General features: G+C 60.0%; 1 protein-coding gene across 1 annotated transcript; it reads left to right on the forward strand.

Moving 5' to 3' along the window:
- The first annotated feature begins 432 nt into the window (after positions 1-432).
- SYNGR3 (synaptogyrin 3) lies at positions 433-16670 on the forward strand. Its single transcript, XM_050979989.1, has 4 exons — positions 433-569; positions 10064-10304; positions 14579-14721; positions 16347-16670. The coding sequence occupies exons 1-4, from the start codon at positions 471-473 to the stop codon at positions 16554-16556; spliced, it is 693 nt and encodes a 230-aa protein (XP_050835946.1). The 5' UTR covers positions 433-470; the 3' UTR covers positions 16557-16670.
- Positions 16671-18508: the final 1838 nt, after the last annotated feature.

Consider the following 18508-nt stretch of genomic DNA (forward strand, 5'->3'; position numbering starts at 1 on the left):
CGCACTCGCTCCAGCCGCGCGCGCACCAGCCCGCGCCCATGCCGTGCCCACTCTTGCTGCCCCCCCCCCCCCCACCCGACGGGTGTTCCTCCCGCCGCCCGCACCGGCGCTGCGACGGGCCCACATGGGCGCGGGTTGGCGGCTGCCGGCCCTGCGCGCCGCGGCGGGCTCGCTGGCGCGACGGCTCGGTATGGAAGGAGCGTCCTTCGACGGGCCGGGCGGGCGCCATCGACCCCGTGATTTCCCTCAGCATCCCGCACCCCCGGGTATCCTCCGGCCGCGCACCTGCCCGTGCCCACCACCCCCTCTTGCCCCCCCCCCCCCCCACCCGACGGGTGGTTCCTCCCGCCGCCCGCACGCGGCGCTGCGGACGGGCCCACGAGGGAGGGGCGCGGGGGGGGGCGGGCGCGCGGCCGGCGCGGGGCGCGCGCGGCGGGGCTCGGCTGGGCGCGGAGCGGGCGCGGGGGAAGATGGAAGGAGCGTCCTTCGGAGCGGGCCGGGCGGGGGCGGCCATCGACCCCGTGGATTTCCTCAAGCAGCCGCAGACCCTCCTCCGGGTCACCACCTGGGTAAGGCGGAACGGCCGCGGCGGCGCGGGGATGGGCAGCAGCCGTGCGGGGACAGCGCCCGGTGCTGCGGGCAGTGCCCGGGTGATGGCAGTGCCCGGGTGATGGCAGTGCCCGAGCGATGGGCAGTGCCGGGGCGATGGGCAGTGCCGGGGCGATGGGCAGCTCAGGTGCATCGTGCCCGCAGCCGGTGCATCGTTCCCGGTGCCGGTGCCGGTGCTCAGTGCGCTGCCGGTGCGGCGGGCGCTGCCCAGCCCCGCGGGCAGTGCCGGCTCCCCGGGGAGCTGGCAGGGAGTTTCCTCGGGAATGGGGCCGGGAGCGGCGGCGGGATGCGCTGCTGCCCCGCTGCCGTGCGGTGCCGGAGGATGGGGCTCGGAGCGGGAGGCAGAGGACATTTTCCTGCCTTCCACGCTCCGTGCATGCGTGTGTGTGACAGAAATCCGGGAGCCGGCCCTGCCCAGCTCCAGAGGATGTTTGTTGGACGTTTCCCATCTGTGAATTCACACCGTGGGGCAGGAGGAGGAGTGGGCTGTGCAGGGCTCAGGGAAGGTTTTGGTGCTCCGTGCCCAGGGTGCCCCTGGGGCCGTGGTGCCCCGATGCCCAGGGCTAAGGACAGCCCCTGATTTGCCTCCCCCAGCCGGGCTTTTCGCTGAGATCTGCAGGTGTGCAGGGCCTTGGCAGGTCAGGAATGCCAGGTCCTTCCCAAAAACCCCTCTGTGGGAAGGAACTGCCCAGCTCTCCCCTGGCTCCAGCGCTTGGCTGGAGGCTGTGGATGAGCCTGGGGCTTGTCCTCGCCCATGTCACACCTGTGCTGCCTCTGTGTCACCGTGGCAGTGCTCAGCGAGGCAGGGAGCTCACAAAGCTGGGCTGGGGAGGTGCAGCCAGTCCCCAGCTGCCCTCCTTCCACAGGCACAGCCTCTGCCTCCGAGGGGCTCTTTGGCCGGGGCTGCCCTGGGAGAGGCCCCAGCAGCAGCACATGAGCAATTCCAGCTGCAGTCACATGCTCAGAGTTAAACCACAGGCTGCAGTGTGTGGCTGGTGGGAGCTGCTGTCCTTCCCAGGGCTTGGAGAAGGCCCACAGCTCCATTGCTGGGGAAAAACGGGGCCAGGGATGGATCTGGGGCATCCAGATCCATGGATGTGGTGTGGATCTAGGTGTGGATGGGGCATTTTGGGCAGGGTTGAGGTGCAGGGCAGCAGTTGTTTCCTAGTAGAAAACTTGGTCTGGATCCTCCTGGATCCTCCTTGAGTGGCATTGGCAAACTGCTGGCAGTGGTCTAGGGTTTGGGTACAGTTAAATCAATCTGGTGAGCTCAGCTCCTCTGAAAATAAATGTGTCACCTTGCACCCAGAGGGGTCCCCATCCTTGTTGGATGGAGGGGATTGGACCAGAGTATGGAATATAGGTACAAAATAAAAATCCCAGCTTAGGAGATATTGCTGTACATATTGACTGGTTTATTCAGTGGTGAAGTCCCTCCTTTCCTGGCTCTGTGCTCCCAGGGAATCAATGACAAAGGAGTGCTTACAACTACAGAAATGTATCAGCTGAACTCCAAACAAGTGCAGGGCCCACCAGTGTGGACAAACTGGGATGAGCATGCTGCCATCCCATAAGTGTTGGCAACACTCAGAGTTGGCCAAAGCCCACTGAGCAAAAAGGCAGGTCTTGCTCTTTCCAGTGGGTTCAGGGAGCTCCCTTTGGAGCCCTTTCCCAGTCTCACACTCCCTGGCAGATCTGTCAGGGCTCATCACCTCTCCAGCCTGGCGGTTCAGAGCCCGACTTTGGTGTCTCAGCCCAGTTCCCAGTTAAACCAGTTCAGCATCTGTGGCTCCTGCCCAGTGTGATCTGGGGCTGCACTCACAGCGCTCCCGTCCTGCTGCTGTGCCCTGTGCCTGCCTTCCCGGGCAAACCCCTGTCAGCACGGAGAGATTGGGTGGGGCAGGCAGCCAGAGGCTCTGCTGGGGTCTCTGCTGCCCTCCTTGCTGCTGTCCTGGGTGAGTGGCAGTGCTGTGACACATGGTGACATCCGTGCTGGTGGCCGGGCAGGAGCTGGAGCCGATGCCCAGCGTGCCATCCCTGGTTGCCAGAGCAAACAGAACCTTGCCAGGCTGCCCTGCCTGCCATGCCAGGGGGGTGAGCTGCCTGTGGGAGCACAGAGCAGCCACGGGTGGGTGCTGGGCCAGCCCTGGGCCGAGGGCAGCTTTGGGGTGGGATTTCTCACGTGGTTTTCCTTCCCGCGCCTCGGCGGCGCAGCTTGGTGCCCTGGTTACCCTGAGCAGCTGGATCCCACAGCAGAGACCCAGCCTTGCTCTGGGGGTGATCTCAGCTTCTCCTGGGGAAAGGAAGGGCTGCCTGCATGGGCTGGGTTGGGTGGGGGTGATGGAGAAATCCCACCGGGATTGGGGCCAGCCCCAGGTCCCTGAGGTGAGTGACTCGTGCTGGTGTGGCTGATGGCCACTGCTGGGGCTTCCCACCACCAGAGGAAGGTGCAGCTCCCTTTTTTGGGGCTCCAGAGGCTGCCTGGGGGACCTTGTGCTGGCAGACATGTGAGGGACTGGCAGGTGAATGGTGACCAGCACAGAAATCCCCAAATGTCAGCGGTGCCCAAAGGGGATTCCTGGTCCTGCCTCCCCCTGGGGGAGTAATTCTGAGTATCTGAGGGGGAAAAACACCTCTCCTGCCTTGAGCTGCAAAATCAAAAGCTGGAAAGAACCATTTAGCAGTTCCTCATTCATCTCTTCCCCCTCTGTCTGATGCAGTTTGTCAGATGAAGATGTGATCGCTCTTGTGGTTTCCTTTTGAGACATTTTTTGCACAGCCCAACAGAGTCGATATTCATGAGAGCTGCCTGCAGAACCAAGAGCTCCTTTCTCTGTCACTGCCCCTGCCAGCCAGACTTTCAAGTGGCCACTCAACTCCTCAGGGCAATTGTTCATTTAACACAGGCTTGGGTTTGGCTTTTAAAAGCAGTTTTGGAAAACATTCTGGTAAACTTTTCCAGCAGATCCTGTGATTCCGTGCGGAGCAGCAGCAGAAGCTCAGTGCTGGGTCCCATCAGTCCCATCTGACTCATCCATCCCATCCCATCCCATCCCATCCCATCCCATCCCATCCCATCCCATCCCATCCCATCCCATCCCATCCCATCCCATCCCATCCCATCCCATCCCATCCCATCCCATCCCATCCCATCCCATCCCATCCCATCCCATCCCATCCCATCCCATCTCTGCCTCCCTGGAGCTCAGCAGAGGTGCAGGGAATGAGCTCTGCATGGCTCCTCAGGGGTTTCACTGACTCCTGAGCACTCAGGGCTCTCAGGGAAGAGCTCCAAGGCTGCTCTGGTTCTCCAGGAGCCCCCAGCAATGCTCAGAGTCATTAGGATGATCTGAGCTGCCTCAGACTTCAGTCCTGACCACTCTTCAGAAGGGTCATCAGATTTCTGCCTTAATTTTCTCTTTCTGCAGGCTATGGATTAAAGGCAGAACTCAAATTTAACATTTTGGTAATGGAATTATCGGGGAGCTTTGCTGCATCTGAGCTTGAAATGGTTCTGAATTGTCATGCTCCTGTCATCTCTGGTTTCAAGCCCTGCTGGTGTGCCATGTGCTCAGATTGCAGGACGAGATTAGGAGCCTTGAATGAACGCTGTGTCTCAGCCAGCATCTCTTACCACATCAGACAAAGTAATTCAGGAAAAATCAGTCATGTGGTCATCAATAGACATCCTCCCTAGCTGACTAGCCTGGTGAATGTGGTCCTCTTACAGCCAGCATCAGCCCAGCTCTGTGTGCCAGCACCCACAGCAGGCCTTCCCTTGGTGCCACCTCCGGGGTCCTGTGGGAGATCTGGCAGTGCCTGGAGCTGGGCTTTGGTCCTCACAGCCCCCAAGAGATGGTGCAGATCAGTGCTGGAGCCTCCCTGAGGATGCACTGCAGGGGGACCTGGGGCTGGCTGCCCCCCGTGCCAGGGGATCTGTGCCAGGCTCGTGCCCAGCCCAGGGCTTAGAGGGGCTCAGGGAAACACTCGGTGCTAAGCAGGATTTGGCCTCTGCTAATTCGACCTGAATTGCTTTCCTTTCCCGTTTGGTGGTGCCTCCTTCCCTCTGAGGAGGGCAGGGGGCTGAGCAGAAGGTGTTTGGGAGGCAGTGAGGGATCTCCAGAGCCTGGCCTGGCTCTCTGTGCCCATGGGCAGGAGCCACAGCAGAGGAAAGGAGCTCTGGGCTGTTCCTGCTGGTGCATTCCATCTCCTCCACGCCGACATGAGTGTGTGTGTGACCAGGGCCGGGCTCTGCAGTCTCCTGCCACCCCACACCTTCTGCTGGTGTTTTTTATAGGTCCCAAATGCAGGAGCAGCTCCTCAGCAGTGGGAAATGCTCACCTTAAGATGGCTGACAGCTCCCACCCAAGCTCAGCTCCTGCTCTCCCGTGCTGTTTGCTGCTTGTTTCCCTTGCCTGGCTCTGCTCAGGCTGTGAGCTCTGCTGAGGCACATCTTAGGGCATGGGCTGCAGAAAGATGAGAGCAACAGGGAGAAAACTGAGTGTGTGCTGGGCTCCAGGCTGCTGGAGCTGCAGGAGGGAACGGGGGTCTGCAGAGCACAACTCCAGGAGAAAGGCAGGCAGCCTGGCCAGCCAGCATCCTCCAGATGGCAAAATGTGCTGGAGGGAGGCAGGCACAGCTCCAGCTCCATCACACCTGAAAGGTGTCTCCATCTGGGCACAGCAGGCTCCCAGCACCCTGGGACCTGCAGGGGCCCGACGGGGCCAGCAGAATCCTGGAATGGTTTGGGTTGGAAGGAGCCTCAAAGCCCACCCAGTGCCACCCCTGCCATGGCAGGGACACCTCCCACTGTGCCAGGCTGCTCCAAGCCCTGTCCAGCCTGGCCTTGGGCACTGCCAGGGATCCAGGAGCAGCCACAGCTTCTCTGGGCACCCTGTGCCAGGGCCTGCCCACCCTCTGAGCAGAGAGACTGTCCCACTGTCCTGTCCCCCTGTCCTGTCCCATTTTCCTGTCCCACTGCCCTGTCCCACTGTCCTGTCCCCCTGCCCTGTCCCACTGCCCTGTCTCACTGTCCTATGTCACAAAAATGCTGCCTGGTCTCTTCTTGCTTGGACTCTAAACTGGGGGAGCTGTGCTGCTGTCCCCACCAACAGGAGAGGTCCCAGGGGCTCCAGGTGTGGTGGAGCCCCAGCTCCCTCTGCACGAGCAGCCCCTCCACATCCCCGTGGGTCTGGGGGCTGCTCTGCTCCCTCCAGGGGGGCACTGAGGCTCCTCTCTGCTCTGAATGGAAGGGATGGGAGAGGAGAGCTTTCCTCCTTCCCATTGCCCTGCAGCCAGGCAGGGCAGCACTTGTGTGGTCTGCTGGAGCTGCTGGAGCTGCTGGAGCTGCTGGAGCTGGGGCTCCCAGCACTCAGGAACCCCCACACCAGGAGCCCCCGAGCTGCCAGCACATCCCCATGGCAGCTCTGGCAGGATGCAGGGATGGAAAATGCAATTTCCCACCGGGCTGCCTGGCCAAGTCCAGTTCTGTGCTGTGCCTTGCACCGGTTCAGCCAGGAAAAGCAGAGTTTGTTGCTGGTGGAGTTGGGTTGTTCAGCTGGAAAATGAAGTGTCCTGTGAAGGCTCCTGTGCAAATCCTCTGAGATGCTGCTCAGGCCCACCAAACCTCACTCACAGTGGAAAATCTGACCTTGTCTTTTCCTTTTCAAGTCTCTGATGAGCTGGCTGGGGCTTTGAGCCACTGTGGTTGGTGAAGGTGGTGGGGAAGATGCACTTGTTCTGTGGGAACTTCAAAAAAAACACAGGGGGTTTGTTTCCCTGCCCACATTTATTTCATCTACCCACGTTTTCCTAAAATAAAAGCACTTTTTCATCTATACTTAGAAAGACAACACCAAATTTATTCTCATTAAAACGTTTCACCAGCACCAGTGGGTTTTTTAAGAAAACCCATAACATGAGAGTCCTGGGGTGAGGGAGAGGTAACCCATGGAAAGGCACCTTCTGACAGGAATATTCCAGGCAGTGCTGATGTCTTGAGCTCATCTGTCAAATGTGTGCACGTGGAATCTGTGGCTCCTCTGGCCTCCCAAGGAAAAGCTGCCTGAGCTGTGTTTTGTACACTGAAATGTACAAAACACAAATGTGTTCATGCTGGGAGGGCTGAGAGGAACTTCTCAGAGCAGCTGAGTACAAGTTTGCTGGCCTGCCAGAGAAGTAATGGTGTGGAATCAGAGGTCCTCAATTATTCATGTTTTCCAGAATCACATTACTTCTTCCCAGGGCCTGCTTCATAAATGCTGCTGCTATTTCTGATGGTAAATAACAATTTTGCATTATTTATGAGCAGATTTTTACAACTGCTGATGTTACAGCTGCTGCCAAAGCTCTGGGAAAGCGATTAGAGCTGTTTGTTGTTGTTTGTGCCTTACACACAGCCCCTCCTGTGCGAGCGTGGGGATGAGGAGGGTGGGATGGTGATGAGGATGGTGATGGTGAGGATGATGAGGATGGTGATGGTGATGGTGATGAGGATGGTGATGACGGTGGTGATGATGATGATGATGAGCACGGTGATGATGAGGATGGTGGTGATGCTGGCGATGAGGATACTGATGGTGATGATGATGATGATGATGATGCTGGGCCATCCCAAGTGCTCCCCAAGCACAGCACCAGTGAGGAACAGGGTGCAGGTGCCACAGGGTGCCGTGGGTGGCCCCTGAGCTCGTGGCTGGTGCTCAGGGCTGACCTGAGCCAGGGATGGCTGTGGGACAGGGCCCCAGGCCGTGGCTGAGCTCCCAGAGGAGGAAGAGGAGAAGATCTGTCCCAGGGTTATGTGAGATAGTGGTTGGCCCTTGGGGGTGGTTTGCCCACTGTGGGTTCTGCTCCATTTGCCCTGCTCTGTGACACAGCTTCTCTGCGAGCTGCAGGAGGTGACACAGGTGACTGTGAGTGCCACCAGCTGGGCTTCACCCAGTGTCACCTGTCCCCGTCCCTGCAGGTGCAGGAGGAGCCAATCGTGCCCTGTGCCCATTCCCAGCTGCTCCCAGGAGAGCTGGAGGAGCCTCTTATCTCTCTCTGCCCTGCATGCCTGGGAGCCAGCAGGGAGCCAGAGGGGAGCCAGAGGGGAGCCAGAGGGGCTGCTGGTGCTGGCAGGGATGAGATCAGAGGCTCCCAGTGAGAGGGAGATGTGCCTGCCCTGCCCTGCTCACAGCCCCTGCTCAGGGATCCAGGGTGGGATCCAGGCAGGGATCCAGGGAGGGATCCAGGCAGGATCCAGGGAGGGATCCAGGCAGGGATCCAGGGAGGGATCCAGGGAGGGATCCAGGGCAGGATCCAGAACAGGATCCAGGGCAGATTCTGCTGCTCCTGCAGCCTCCCCTCCTGCCTTTGGGGATAAGGGAATTCCTGGGGCATGCAGCAGGGAATGCTGTCACCTGAGGCAGCCGCTGCCATGGCTCCTTCCTCGCCTGCAGGGATGTGACAGGGATGTGACAGAGATGTGACAGAGTGTGACACCTGTGGTGCCAGCGTGGCCACCTGGGCAGCCCCAGCAGCCCCTGCCCTTCTGTCCCTCCTGGGCCCAAGCAGGTCACTGGTGATGGATTCAGGAACTGCACCCTGCTAAAAAAATCACCCTGCTGCTCCCAGGACAGCCTGTGCCCCTGTGCCACCTCCCCACACATGTCCCCTGTGCCCTCCAGCAGCCATCCAGCCCTTCCCTGGCTCAGCTGCTCAGTTGTCCCCCGTCCCTGGTGACACCAGGGGCTTTCTGGTGCCAGCCTGGCAGCAGAGAGCAGCACAGCACAAAGGCCGTGCAGGACCTGCCCCACCTGGATATCTTTTCCCTCCCCAGCGTGTCTGGAGAAGCAGGTCCTTGCAGCACTCTGCAGGAGGAGGTTCCTCCCAGAGGAACACCCAGGTGCAGCCTGGAGGCACCAACCAGAGCAGAGCCGGGACGTGTCTGACAAACGCCGTGTTGCCACGGAGTCAGGATTGTCACTGCTGGGATTGTAGAGTTCAGTGCCACCAGCAGCCAGCTGTGTTCTCTGCTCGTCCCTGCAGATCTTCTCCATCGTGGTGTTTGGCTCCATCGTGAACGAGTGCTATGTGAACAAGGACAGCCAGCACCCCGAGCTGCTCTGCATCTTCAACGAGAATGAGAGCGCCTGCAGCTACGGCATCGCCGTGGGCGTCATCGCCTTCTTCGGCTGCATCTTCTTCTTCGTGCTGGACCTGCACTTCCAGCAGATCAGCAGCGTCATTTGCCCTCGCTCTGTGACACCGCTCCTCTCGAGCTGACAGGAGGTGACGCACAGGTGACTGTGAGTGCCACCAGCTGGGGCTTCACCCGTGTCACCTGTCCCGTCTCCTGCAGGGGCATGAGGAGCCAATCGTGTGCCCTGTGCCCATTCCCAGCTGCTCCCAGGAGGACCTGGAGGAGCCTCTTATCTCGCTCTGCTGCCTGCCCCTGGGAGCCAGCAGGGTGCCAGAGGGTGCCATGGGGACGAGAAAAAGGAAGAGAGAAAAAGAGGGGAGCCCATAGGGGAGCCAGAGGGGCTGCTGTTGCGGCAGGGATGAGATCAGAGGCTCCCAGTGAGAGGGAGATGTGCCTGCCCTGCCCTGCTCACAGCCCCTGCTCAGGGATCCAGGGTGGGATCCAGGCAGGGATCCAGGGAGGGATCCAGGCAGGATCCAGGGAGGGATCCAGGCAGGGATCCAGGGAGGGATCCAGGGAGGGATCCAGGGCAGGATCCAGAAACAGGATCCAGGGCAGATTCTGCTGCTCCTGCAGCCTCCCCTCCTGCCTTTGGGGATAAGGGAATTCCTGGGGCATGCAGCAGGGAATGCTGTCACCTGAGGCACGCCGCTGCCCATGGGCTCCTTCCTCGCCTGCAGGGATGTGACAGGGATGTGACAGAGATGTGACAGGGTGTGACACCTGTGTGCCAGCGTGGCCACCGGGCAGCCCCAGCAGCCCCTGCCCTTTCTGTCCCCTCCTGGGCCCCAAGCAGGTCACTGGTGATGGATTCAGGAACTGCACCCTGCTAAAAAAATCACCCTGCTGCTCCCAGGACAGCCTGTGCCCCTGTGCCACCTCCCCAACACATGTCCCCTGTGCCCTCCAGCAGCCATCCAGCCCTTCCCTGGCTCGCTGCTCAGTTTGTCCCCCGTCCCTGGTGACACCAGGGGCTTTCCTGGTGCCAGCCCTGGCAGCAGAGAGCAGCACAGCACAAAGGCCGTGCAGGACCTGCCCCACCTGGATATCTTTTCCCTCCCCAGCGTGTCTGGAGAAGCAGGTCCTTGCAGCACTCTGCGGAGAGGTTCCTCCCAGAGGAACACCCAGGTGCAGCCTGGAGGCACCAACCCAGAGCAGAGCCAGGACGTGTCTGACAAACGCCGTGTTGCCACGGAGTCAGGATTGTCACTGCTGGGATTGTAGAGTTCAGTGCCACCAGCAGCCAGCTGTGTTCTCTGCTCGTCCCTGCAGATCTTCTCCATCGTGGTGTTTGGCTCCATCGTGAACGAGTGCTATGTGAACAAGGACAGCCAGCACCCCGAGCTGCTCTGCATCTTCAACGAGAATGAGAGCGCCTGCAGCTACGGCATCGCCGTGGGCGTCATCGCCTTCTTCGGCTGCATCTTCTTCTTCGTGCTGGACCTGCACTTCCAGCAGATCAGCAGCGTCAAGGACCGCAAACGGGCCGTGCTGCTGGACCTGGGCTTCTCAGGTACCCTTCCCTTCCCTTCCCTTCCCTTCCCTTCCCTTCCCTTCCCTTCCCTTCCCTTCCCTTCCCTTCCCTTCCCTTCCCTTCCCTTCCCTTCTTCCTTCCTTCCCTTCCCTTCCCTTCCCTTCCCTTCCCTTCCCTTCCCTTCCCTTCCCTTCCCTTCCCTTCCCTTCCCGTCCCTTCCCTTCCCTTCCCTTCCCTTCCCTTCCCTTCCCTCCCGGCCTGCCCTTCCCTTCCCTTCCCTTTCCCGTGCTCCCCTGCCCTTCCCTTCCCGTCCCTTTCCCTTCCTTCCCTCCCTTCCCTGCCCCTCCTTCCCTTCCCTTCCCTGTCCCTTCCCTTCCCTTCCCTTCCCTTCCCTTCCCTCCTCCCTTCCCCTTTTCCCTGCGCCTTCCCGTTCCCCTTCCCTTCCCTTCCCTCCCTTACCCTCTCCCTTCACCCTTCCCTTCCCTTCCCTTCCCTTCCCTTCCCTTCCCTCCCTTCCCTTCCCTTCCCCTTCCCTTCCCTTCCCTTCCCTTCCCTTCCCTTCCCTTCCCCTTTCCCTTATCCCTTCCCTTCCCTTCCCTTCCCTTCCCTTCCCTTCCCATGGCCTGGCACCACTCCTGTGCCTTGGCTGGGAACAGCACGGGTGGCAGGGGAGTTGTCCCGTGCAGCCATGGGCTCGGTGACACTGAGGAAGGCAGGTGTGGTGGCTGGGGACAGTGGGGTGTCCTCACCCTGCAGCTGGAGGTGCTCACTGAGCTGGGTTTGGTGAGGCCACCTGCAGGGGTGAGGCTTGGTGGTCACATCTCAGAGCCCACACGGGGGTTTTACCTGCCCACACCTCCTGCTCTGGCTCTCAGAAAGCAAAGGTGGCTCCAGCAGCTGCCTCGGGTCTGGTTTCACTTTGTGCAGGGGTTTGGGGCAGAGCAGGAGCACCTCTGTGCAGCTGGGGCTGCCCTGGCACCTGCTGTGCCCTCCTGCAGGCAGGAGCAGGCAGGGCTGGCAGGGAACGTGCTCTGCTCTGCCCTGGCAGCTGCCTGGCTCCCTTTGCAGCTGCTGCTCTGCCCTGCCAGGCTCTGCTCACAGCCTGATTTACCCAGCACAAGCTCCCTGATGGCTCTCTGTCCCACGTGAAGACATCCATCATCACCTCCCTGCCTTGCCTGCTGTTCAGGTGTTCTCTCCTGGCTGCAAAGCTCATTTCCAAGGTGCTGGAGCATCCAGCCCTTGTTAGATAAAATTTACAGCCCCTTCCTTGGGGCTTGGTGCCTGAAATCCCTGGGTTCCAGCAGAAGGGGGACACCACATCCCTCCCGTGGCTGCTGCTGCGTGTCACTGAGCCAGGCTGGGATCCTCCTCCCACCCTGGCAGCCTCTGCTCCCTGCCAGCCACGGGAGCTGGCACTGCTCTCACCCCCTGCCTCCTCTCCCCTTTGTCCCTGTGGTGGATCCACTGAGAGGAGCAGTGAGAGAACCATCAGATCCTGGAAGGGTTTTTTGGAAGGGATGTTAAAGCCCCTGGAGTTCCACCTTCACTAGACCAGGGTGCTCCAGACCCAGCTAAACCCTTCCAGGGCTCCAGGGGCAGCCACAGCTGCTCTGGGCACCCTGAGCCTCTTCCACTCTCAGAGGGAAGAACTTATCCCTAAAATGCACCTGGGCACTAACTGGGTGGTGGCTCTGGGGCACAGGTGGGGCTTCAGGCAGGGCCACCACCCTGACAGCAGCATTTGCAGCCTTCTCTTCCAGCTGCTCCTCCAGCTGTTCCCATGGACAGGCAGGAGAGCAGCTGTGATTAGGGTGGTAACACACATTGTCTGCAGACCCCTCAATGACCCTTATCTCCTCCAATGACCCTTATCTCCTCCAACGATCCTTCTCTCCTCCAACGATCCTTATCTGCCGAGCTGTTCCCTGGGCTCTCCTTTCCCGGGGTGCTGGAGGCAGAGGAGCTGCTGCTCCAGCCGACCTGGGGCTGGCACATGAGCCTCACCCCTCACTGCCAGCTCAGCCCTCTCAGAGGGTTTCAAAGTTCGTGTCCAAGCATCACCCACACCTGGCTGCTGTTCTGGGGGTGCTGGCCATGCCCCACCCCATCCCCTGCGCTGGCAGTGCCAGCTGCCCTGCCCGTGGCACTGGGACAGTCCCCCTGCTGCCCAGGCAGGGCTGCTCCTGCTGCAGCTGCAGCTGGCTCCGGGCTGGGGAAGGTCGGTGCTGCAGAGGGGTTTGGCAGCTGCAGTACCCAGCGCAGCCGTGCTGCCTCCGGGCTCTGCATGATGTCATTTTAACTCCTGACAGCCCGGGGTGCCACCGCGGCTGGGGTGGCACTGGGGACACGGCGGGCAGGGGAGCAGTGGCAGTGTCCTGCCAGGGAGGGTGAGCTGCACCGGCTCCAGGGGTGACACAGGAACAACTTCCCCTCCACAAACCAGTGCCAGCCCCAGTGCCAGTCCCCTGTGCCAGCCCTGTGTCCCCAGCCTGCCCCTGGCCTGTGCCAGCCCCTGTGTCCCGGCCTCCATGCCAGTCCCGTGCAGCCCGTGTCCCAGCCTTGTCTGAGCCTAACCAGTGCCAGCCCCAGTGCCAGCCCCGTGTCCCCAGCCTTGTCCCTGAGCCTAACCAGTGCCAGCCCCTGTGCCAGCCCTGTGTCCCCAGCCCTGTCCCTGAGCCTAACCAGTGCCAGTCCCCTGTGCCAGCCCTGTGTCCCCAGCCGTCCTGAGCTAACCGCCAGTCCCCTGTGCCAGCCCGTGTCCCCAGCCCTGTCCCTGAGCCTAACCCAGTGCCAGCCCTGGTCCCAGCCTGTCCCGAGCCTCCAGTCCGTCCCCTGTGCCAGCCCTGTCCCTGAGCCTAACCAGTGCCAGTCCCCTGTGCCAGCCCTGTGTCCCCAGCCCTGTCCCTGAGCCATCCTGCTGCTCCCACAGTGGGAATTAACCTTTGGGAGCTGCTCTTGTTTCCCCTCTGGGTTTTGGACTCCCAAAGCACCCCCGGTGTGACTCTGAGCAGTGGCTGAGGGCCACATGCAGGGTTGGAGCTGGTTCCTGTTCCAGGGAGGAGCTGCTGGGGAAGCCCCCTTGTGACAGCAGGGGACAGAAAACACCCCTGAGTTAAAGGGTGACCTTTAAGGAGTAAATCCCAGTAAATCTCTGCCCTTTAGTGCTGGCAGCCAGTCACTGTCCTGAAGGGAAGTGAAAATGCTTGTGCAGAGATTTGGGTGGGTTTGGTGACAGGCTTGGCTGTAGTTGGAGTTGTCATTTGGAAAAGGAAACCTGGCTGATCCTTCCTGTGAAGGGAGGATTCCTTCCAGGGCCAGAACTGGTGGTTGGGAATTCCCAGGCCCACGAGGAGACAAGGAATGTGTCTTAAAGTGCAGTTAGGAGCAAATTCTGAATGAAAGGCCTTGAGCCCTGCACCTCCAGCACTCGGTGGGGATGCTCCCAGGCATTCTACAGCACATTTAGGGAAAACTGGCAAGAGAAATGGGAATAAATGGGAATAAAGGAAAGTTCTGCTCTCCCTGCAGTCAGACAGGGACTGGCTGCTCCTCCTGATGTGCTGATGATCCTTGGGAGCTGCTGGGCAGTTCAGCACTCCTACATCCATATGTGCACTGACACCCAAAATCTGAGACACCAGGAGTGATGGAGACCCTGAAAGCAGCACCATGGGAGGGTCCAGATGGTGCAGCTCCTCTTCCAGGGCTGGAGAACACCCCTGCTGCTGGCCCTGCGTGCTCCTGGGTTTTCCTTGGCTGTGCCCTGAGCTGCTTGGCTCTGGGCAGTGCTGGTGGCTGGGGATGGAATTAGGGCAGCTGCAGCCCTATCTTGCTCAGCCAGCTTTGCTTCCAGGCAGGAATAATCAAATAATCACCAGAGTGTTTCTGCTCAGCTCCACAGGCCCAGGGGGATTCTCTGCAGGGATGAGCAGAGCTCTCACGTGTCATGGAATCACAGAATTGCAGAATGGGTTGGGTTGGGTTGGGAGGGGCATTAAAATCCATCTCATCCCACCCCTGCCATGCCAGGCACACTTCCCACTGTCCCAGGCTGCTGTGTAAGCTTCCTTAGCCAATCAAGTTATGACACACAAACTTACAGTACTACACTTTAAAACTCTAAACTTTCTTCTACTTAGCTTAACCCCTCTCTGCTTTAAACCACGAATCCTCCTTCTCCCTTCTGGCACCTCAGTCTGGGAGCCTTGCCCGGGGTCTCAGATCAAATCCTGGGTTTGAGGCTAAGCTTTGCCTTGCACCCCCAGAGTTCTGAGGGTTCCCTGCGTTTCAGACTCCGTGTTGCCCTGCAGGTTTCCTGGCCTTCCTGTGGTTTGTGGCCTTCTGCTTCCTGGCCAACCAGTGGCAGAGGACGACGCTGACGCGGGGCTTCGCGCAGGGCGCGGACGCGGCGCGGGCGGCCATCACCTTCTCCTTCTTCTCCATCATCATCTGGGTGAGGGGCTGGGGGGCAGAGCAGAAATGAAACCCGCCCCGAGCTGCTGGGGCAGGCTGCCTTTGCAGAAGTGAATCCTGCCGGGTGCTGAGGGGCTGTGCTGGGGAGCCTGCACACGTGGCACTGGTGGTTTCTCACCAGGGGAGCCTCAGCTCAGTCCCCTCTGCCTGGGGAATTCCAGGCTTCCCTTTCTCCTCAGGCTGGGAGGTTTTGTTCTTGTTGAAAACGTGTGGCCAGCCACGGGCTGCCCTGATTTCAGGCCCTCGTTGGAGGCAGAGAGTGCCCAGGAGCAGATCTCTGCACTGAGCAGTGCCACGGGGTGTCTGGGGGACTTTGGGAGCTCTCAGGCTCATCAGCTCCTCCTGGGCCATGCCAACCTGGCCCCTCTGCTGTGCACCTGGAGAAGGGGCTTAGAAACCCCCCTTGATGCCATTTTCAGCTCCACCTGGGCAGAGGGACCCCAGCCAGGGCTGTGAGAAGCCCTGGGGCTCACCTGGACCCCACGTGGGCTGGGGGGCTGTGCCAGGCAGGGGGATCCCAGCCCAGAGCTGTGTGTGGGGAGGCAGGGATGGCTCTGGGTTCCCCCCAGCTCCCCCTGGGCACAGAGCCCCGGGATGTGCCCTGATTCCATATTGCCCTGAAAGAACTGGGGCAAAAGCCAGTGCCAGGCTTTGCAGGAGCAAGCCTCGCTCCTGTTCTCCCCAGTTTAGCTGCTCCCTGCTTTATGATTATCCCAATAAATCTCTTTTAATCCCAGCTCTTCCCCATCCCTGCCACGGGGCAGGGCAGTGGGGGGGATGCTCCCCATCCCATCGGCATCTGCTCCCACCCCAGGAGGGCTGTGGGGACACTGCTGTCACCCTGTCCCATCCCAGAGGATGGCTGCCATGGTTGGGAAGCCGTTCCTGGCCCTTACAGACATTTTTTAGCCTCCTCAGAACGTAATTTACAAACTGGTTGAGTTGTTAATGAAGCCTCCTAGGAGGAGAGGAGCGCGGGGCCCTCCCGGCTTTGCCGCCCACATTTCCCACCGTTTGCAACCTCAATTCCAGCAACCTGGAAAGGGCTGGAGGAGTCTCGGCAGAACTGACCTATTTTCCTGGGCTGGCTCTCGGCAGCTCGCCCTCCCCACGGCAGATGTGTTTATTTGGGCCAGCAGTGCCAGATGTGCCCGGCCAGGGCCCCCCAGCCCAGGCAGAGCTCTGGGGGTCACCCTGCCCCATAGAAATGGCCTCTGGAGTGTTCCCATGGGGTTTGGGGCTGGGCTGGCTCTGGGGTAGTGGGGAGGCAGCATGTGGGGTGCTGTGTGGGCTCGGTGCTCTGCAGGGAATGGGGGATGTGGGGTGCTGGGGGATGTGGGCTCCGGAGGGCTGTAGAGTCTTGGGAGGACTTGGGGTCCTGGTGGGATTTGAGGTCCTGGGGGTTTGGGGCGTCCTTGGAGGACATGGGTTCCTGGTGGGATTCAAGGTCTTGGGGGTTTGGGGATCCTGGGAGGTCATGGGGTGATGCTGGTGAGACACAGGAGGCTTGGGGGTCCGGGGGTGTTCCGGGGGGGTTCCGGGGTGCAGTGGGGTCGCAGCCCTGCCCCGTGTGACGCTGTCCCTCGCTGTCCCTCGCCGCCGCAGGTGGTGCTGGCGCTGCGGGCGCTGCAGCGGTACCGCCTGGGCACGGACATGTCGCTGTTCGCCACCGAGCAGTTCGGCACCGAGCCCAGCGCCTCCTACCCCGGCTACCCCGGCGGCAGCGGCGTGGAGAGCACGGAGACCTACCAGAGCCCGCCCTTCACCGAGACCTTAGAGGCCAACCCCAAAGGTTACCAAGTGCCAGCGTACTGAGGGGCTGCGGCGGGGCCACCCCCGCCCTGTCCCCGCTGTCCCCAGCCCCGTTTCCTTGCCGTGGCGAGTCAGTGCCGGGTCCCTTTATTAGCTCGTTGTGCAGTGAATTCTGTACAGTGGTATTGGTTCTTGTCTTACCTGTCCCAGGGTTTCTAAAAGCAGTGTTCCCTCTAAGCCAGGAGGAAGGAAGGTTGGTACCGCATCACCTGCAGGTGGGGAGGAGGAGGAAGAGGAGGAAATGTCCCCTCTGAGCTCTGCCGGGAAAGCCCAGGACACCTTTTCCTCTTAGAAAACAGCAGCTGAGGAATCCTTATCTCGTTCTTCCAGAGCTAACACAGAATCCACCGAGGGTGGGTGGGCAGTGGGGGGAGCTGGCCCTGGCTGATCCCGCTGGGGAGCTTCCAGTCCAGGTTCCAGGGAAGTGCCAAATTCAGGGGAAGTCGGTGGTGTCTGTGTTGTTTTCCTTTGTATATACTTGCTGTACAAACAAATATCCAAACAGCTGTTTCCAAACTTGGTTTAGGGCCCGGGGGGGGCACAGCAGGCCGGGGTTGGGATCAGTATCCAGAGGGCTTCTACGCTTCAGCAGGTTCTGGTTGAGGGTTTGAAAAGTTGCTGTTTGAAATGGAAACCAGCAGGAGCTGGTTGCTAGCTGGGAATAGCCTGTGATCAGTGGGAATGTGGCACTTTGTGGTTCCATTTCCTCGTGGGGGATTGGGAAATGTGTGAATTCCTAAGGAATTTTTGGTTGGCAGCGCTGACACGTCCCCACTCTGGAGAGGTGAGGAGCGAGGTGAGGGGCTCAGACTCGACATCCAAGGCCATTAGGAGCAATATTGGACTTGTGTTTTTGTTCTGGGAGCAGCCACCATCTGTCAGCTGCAGCAGAACCCCAGGTGGGGACACGTGTGTCACCCTGCAGCCTCCAGGAATGAGGGATTCAGGCAGGGATCTGGAAGGGCTTCACAGGCCATTGGAGTCCATCCCGTGCGGGCTCACACCCGTGCTTGGCGTGGGAAGAGAAAGCATCCAGGAGGGAGGCTCAGGCTGGGGGTTCAGCTGCAAAGAACAAAGGGAAGGAGGGAATGTGTAAAGCCCAGCAGGGCCTTTCAGCTCCCTGCCAGCTTTCCCTGCCCGTGTGGCAGCTGCTCCAGGCTGTGTCACCGAGGGCTGGAACTTGAATTGCCAGCCCGGGGGTGGCAGCTCCATCCCTGGAGGCTCCAGCTCCTGCCGGCAGAGCCACCGCCGCCTTGTGACCTCGAGAGGAGCAATAGCCACCGCCTGTCCTGTCCCCTCCCTGCCACAGGGCCTGGTCACCACTGCCACAGCTCGTCCTGCTGCTGAGTCGCAGATTGGGGCGCTAATTAATGAGCAGCAGATAAGTGCACTAATTAAGCAGCCAATCATGCCCAGGTCACCGTGGCCAGGCACATTCCTTGTCTTGGCTCCAGGTCCTGGCTGTGCCCAGCCCCTCACAGGTGCCTGACCACGACACCCCAGCCCAGAGCAGTGTCAGCCTCGAGGGATTCCGGGATCTTTGTGGTTTTGTGGAGTCAGTTTTGCTGGGAAAGAAAAGCAAAAACCCCGAGGATTTTAATACAGGGTACGGTAGAACTGTAGCAATATTTTCCTTAGAGGGAACACTGAAACTTTAGCAGCACAAACAGTACTTGTGTTAATATTTTAGCAAAATTATAATCAATTTAAATGTTTAAATTGATTGTACGTGAGATAATGTTCGTTGGGTACAGTGTATTTTTTCTAACTATAACATAACTGTTGCAGAGTTTCCGTGTAAAAGAGCTAAAGCTGTGTCTGCCTGCGGGACACGTCCTGCCCCGTGTGCCCCCCTGCTGAATATATCACGCTCTGAATGTCCCCCCCAGGCCTGCATTGCCTTTCTTTGCCCCCACACGCACATCCCAGCACGCTCTGACCTCTGGAGCAGCAGC

The sequence above is a fragment of the Serinus canaria genome, chromosome 14 (assembly GCF_022539315.1).
Source record: "Serinus canaria isolate serCan28SL12 chromosome 14, serCan2020, whole genome shotgun sequence".
In the NCBI taxonomy this organism is placed as follows: domain Eukaryota; kingdom Metazoa; phylum Chordata; class Aves; order Passeriformes; family Fringillidae; genus Serinus; species Serinus canaria.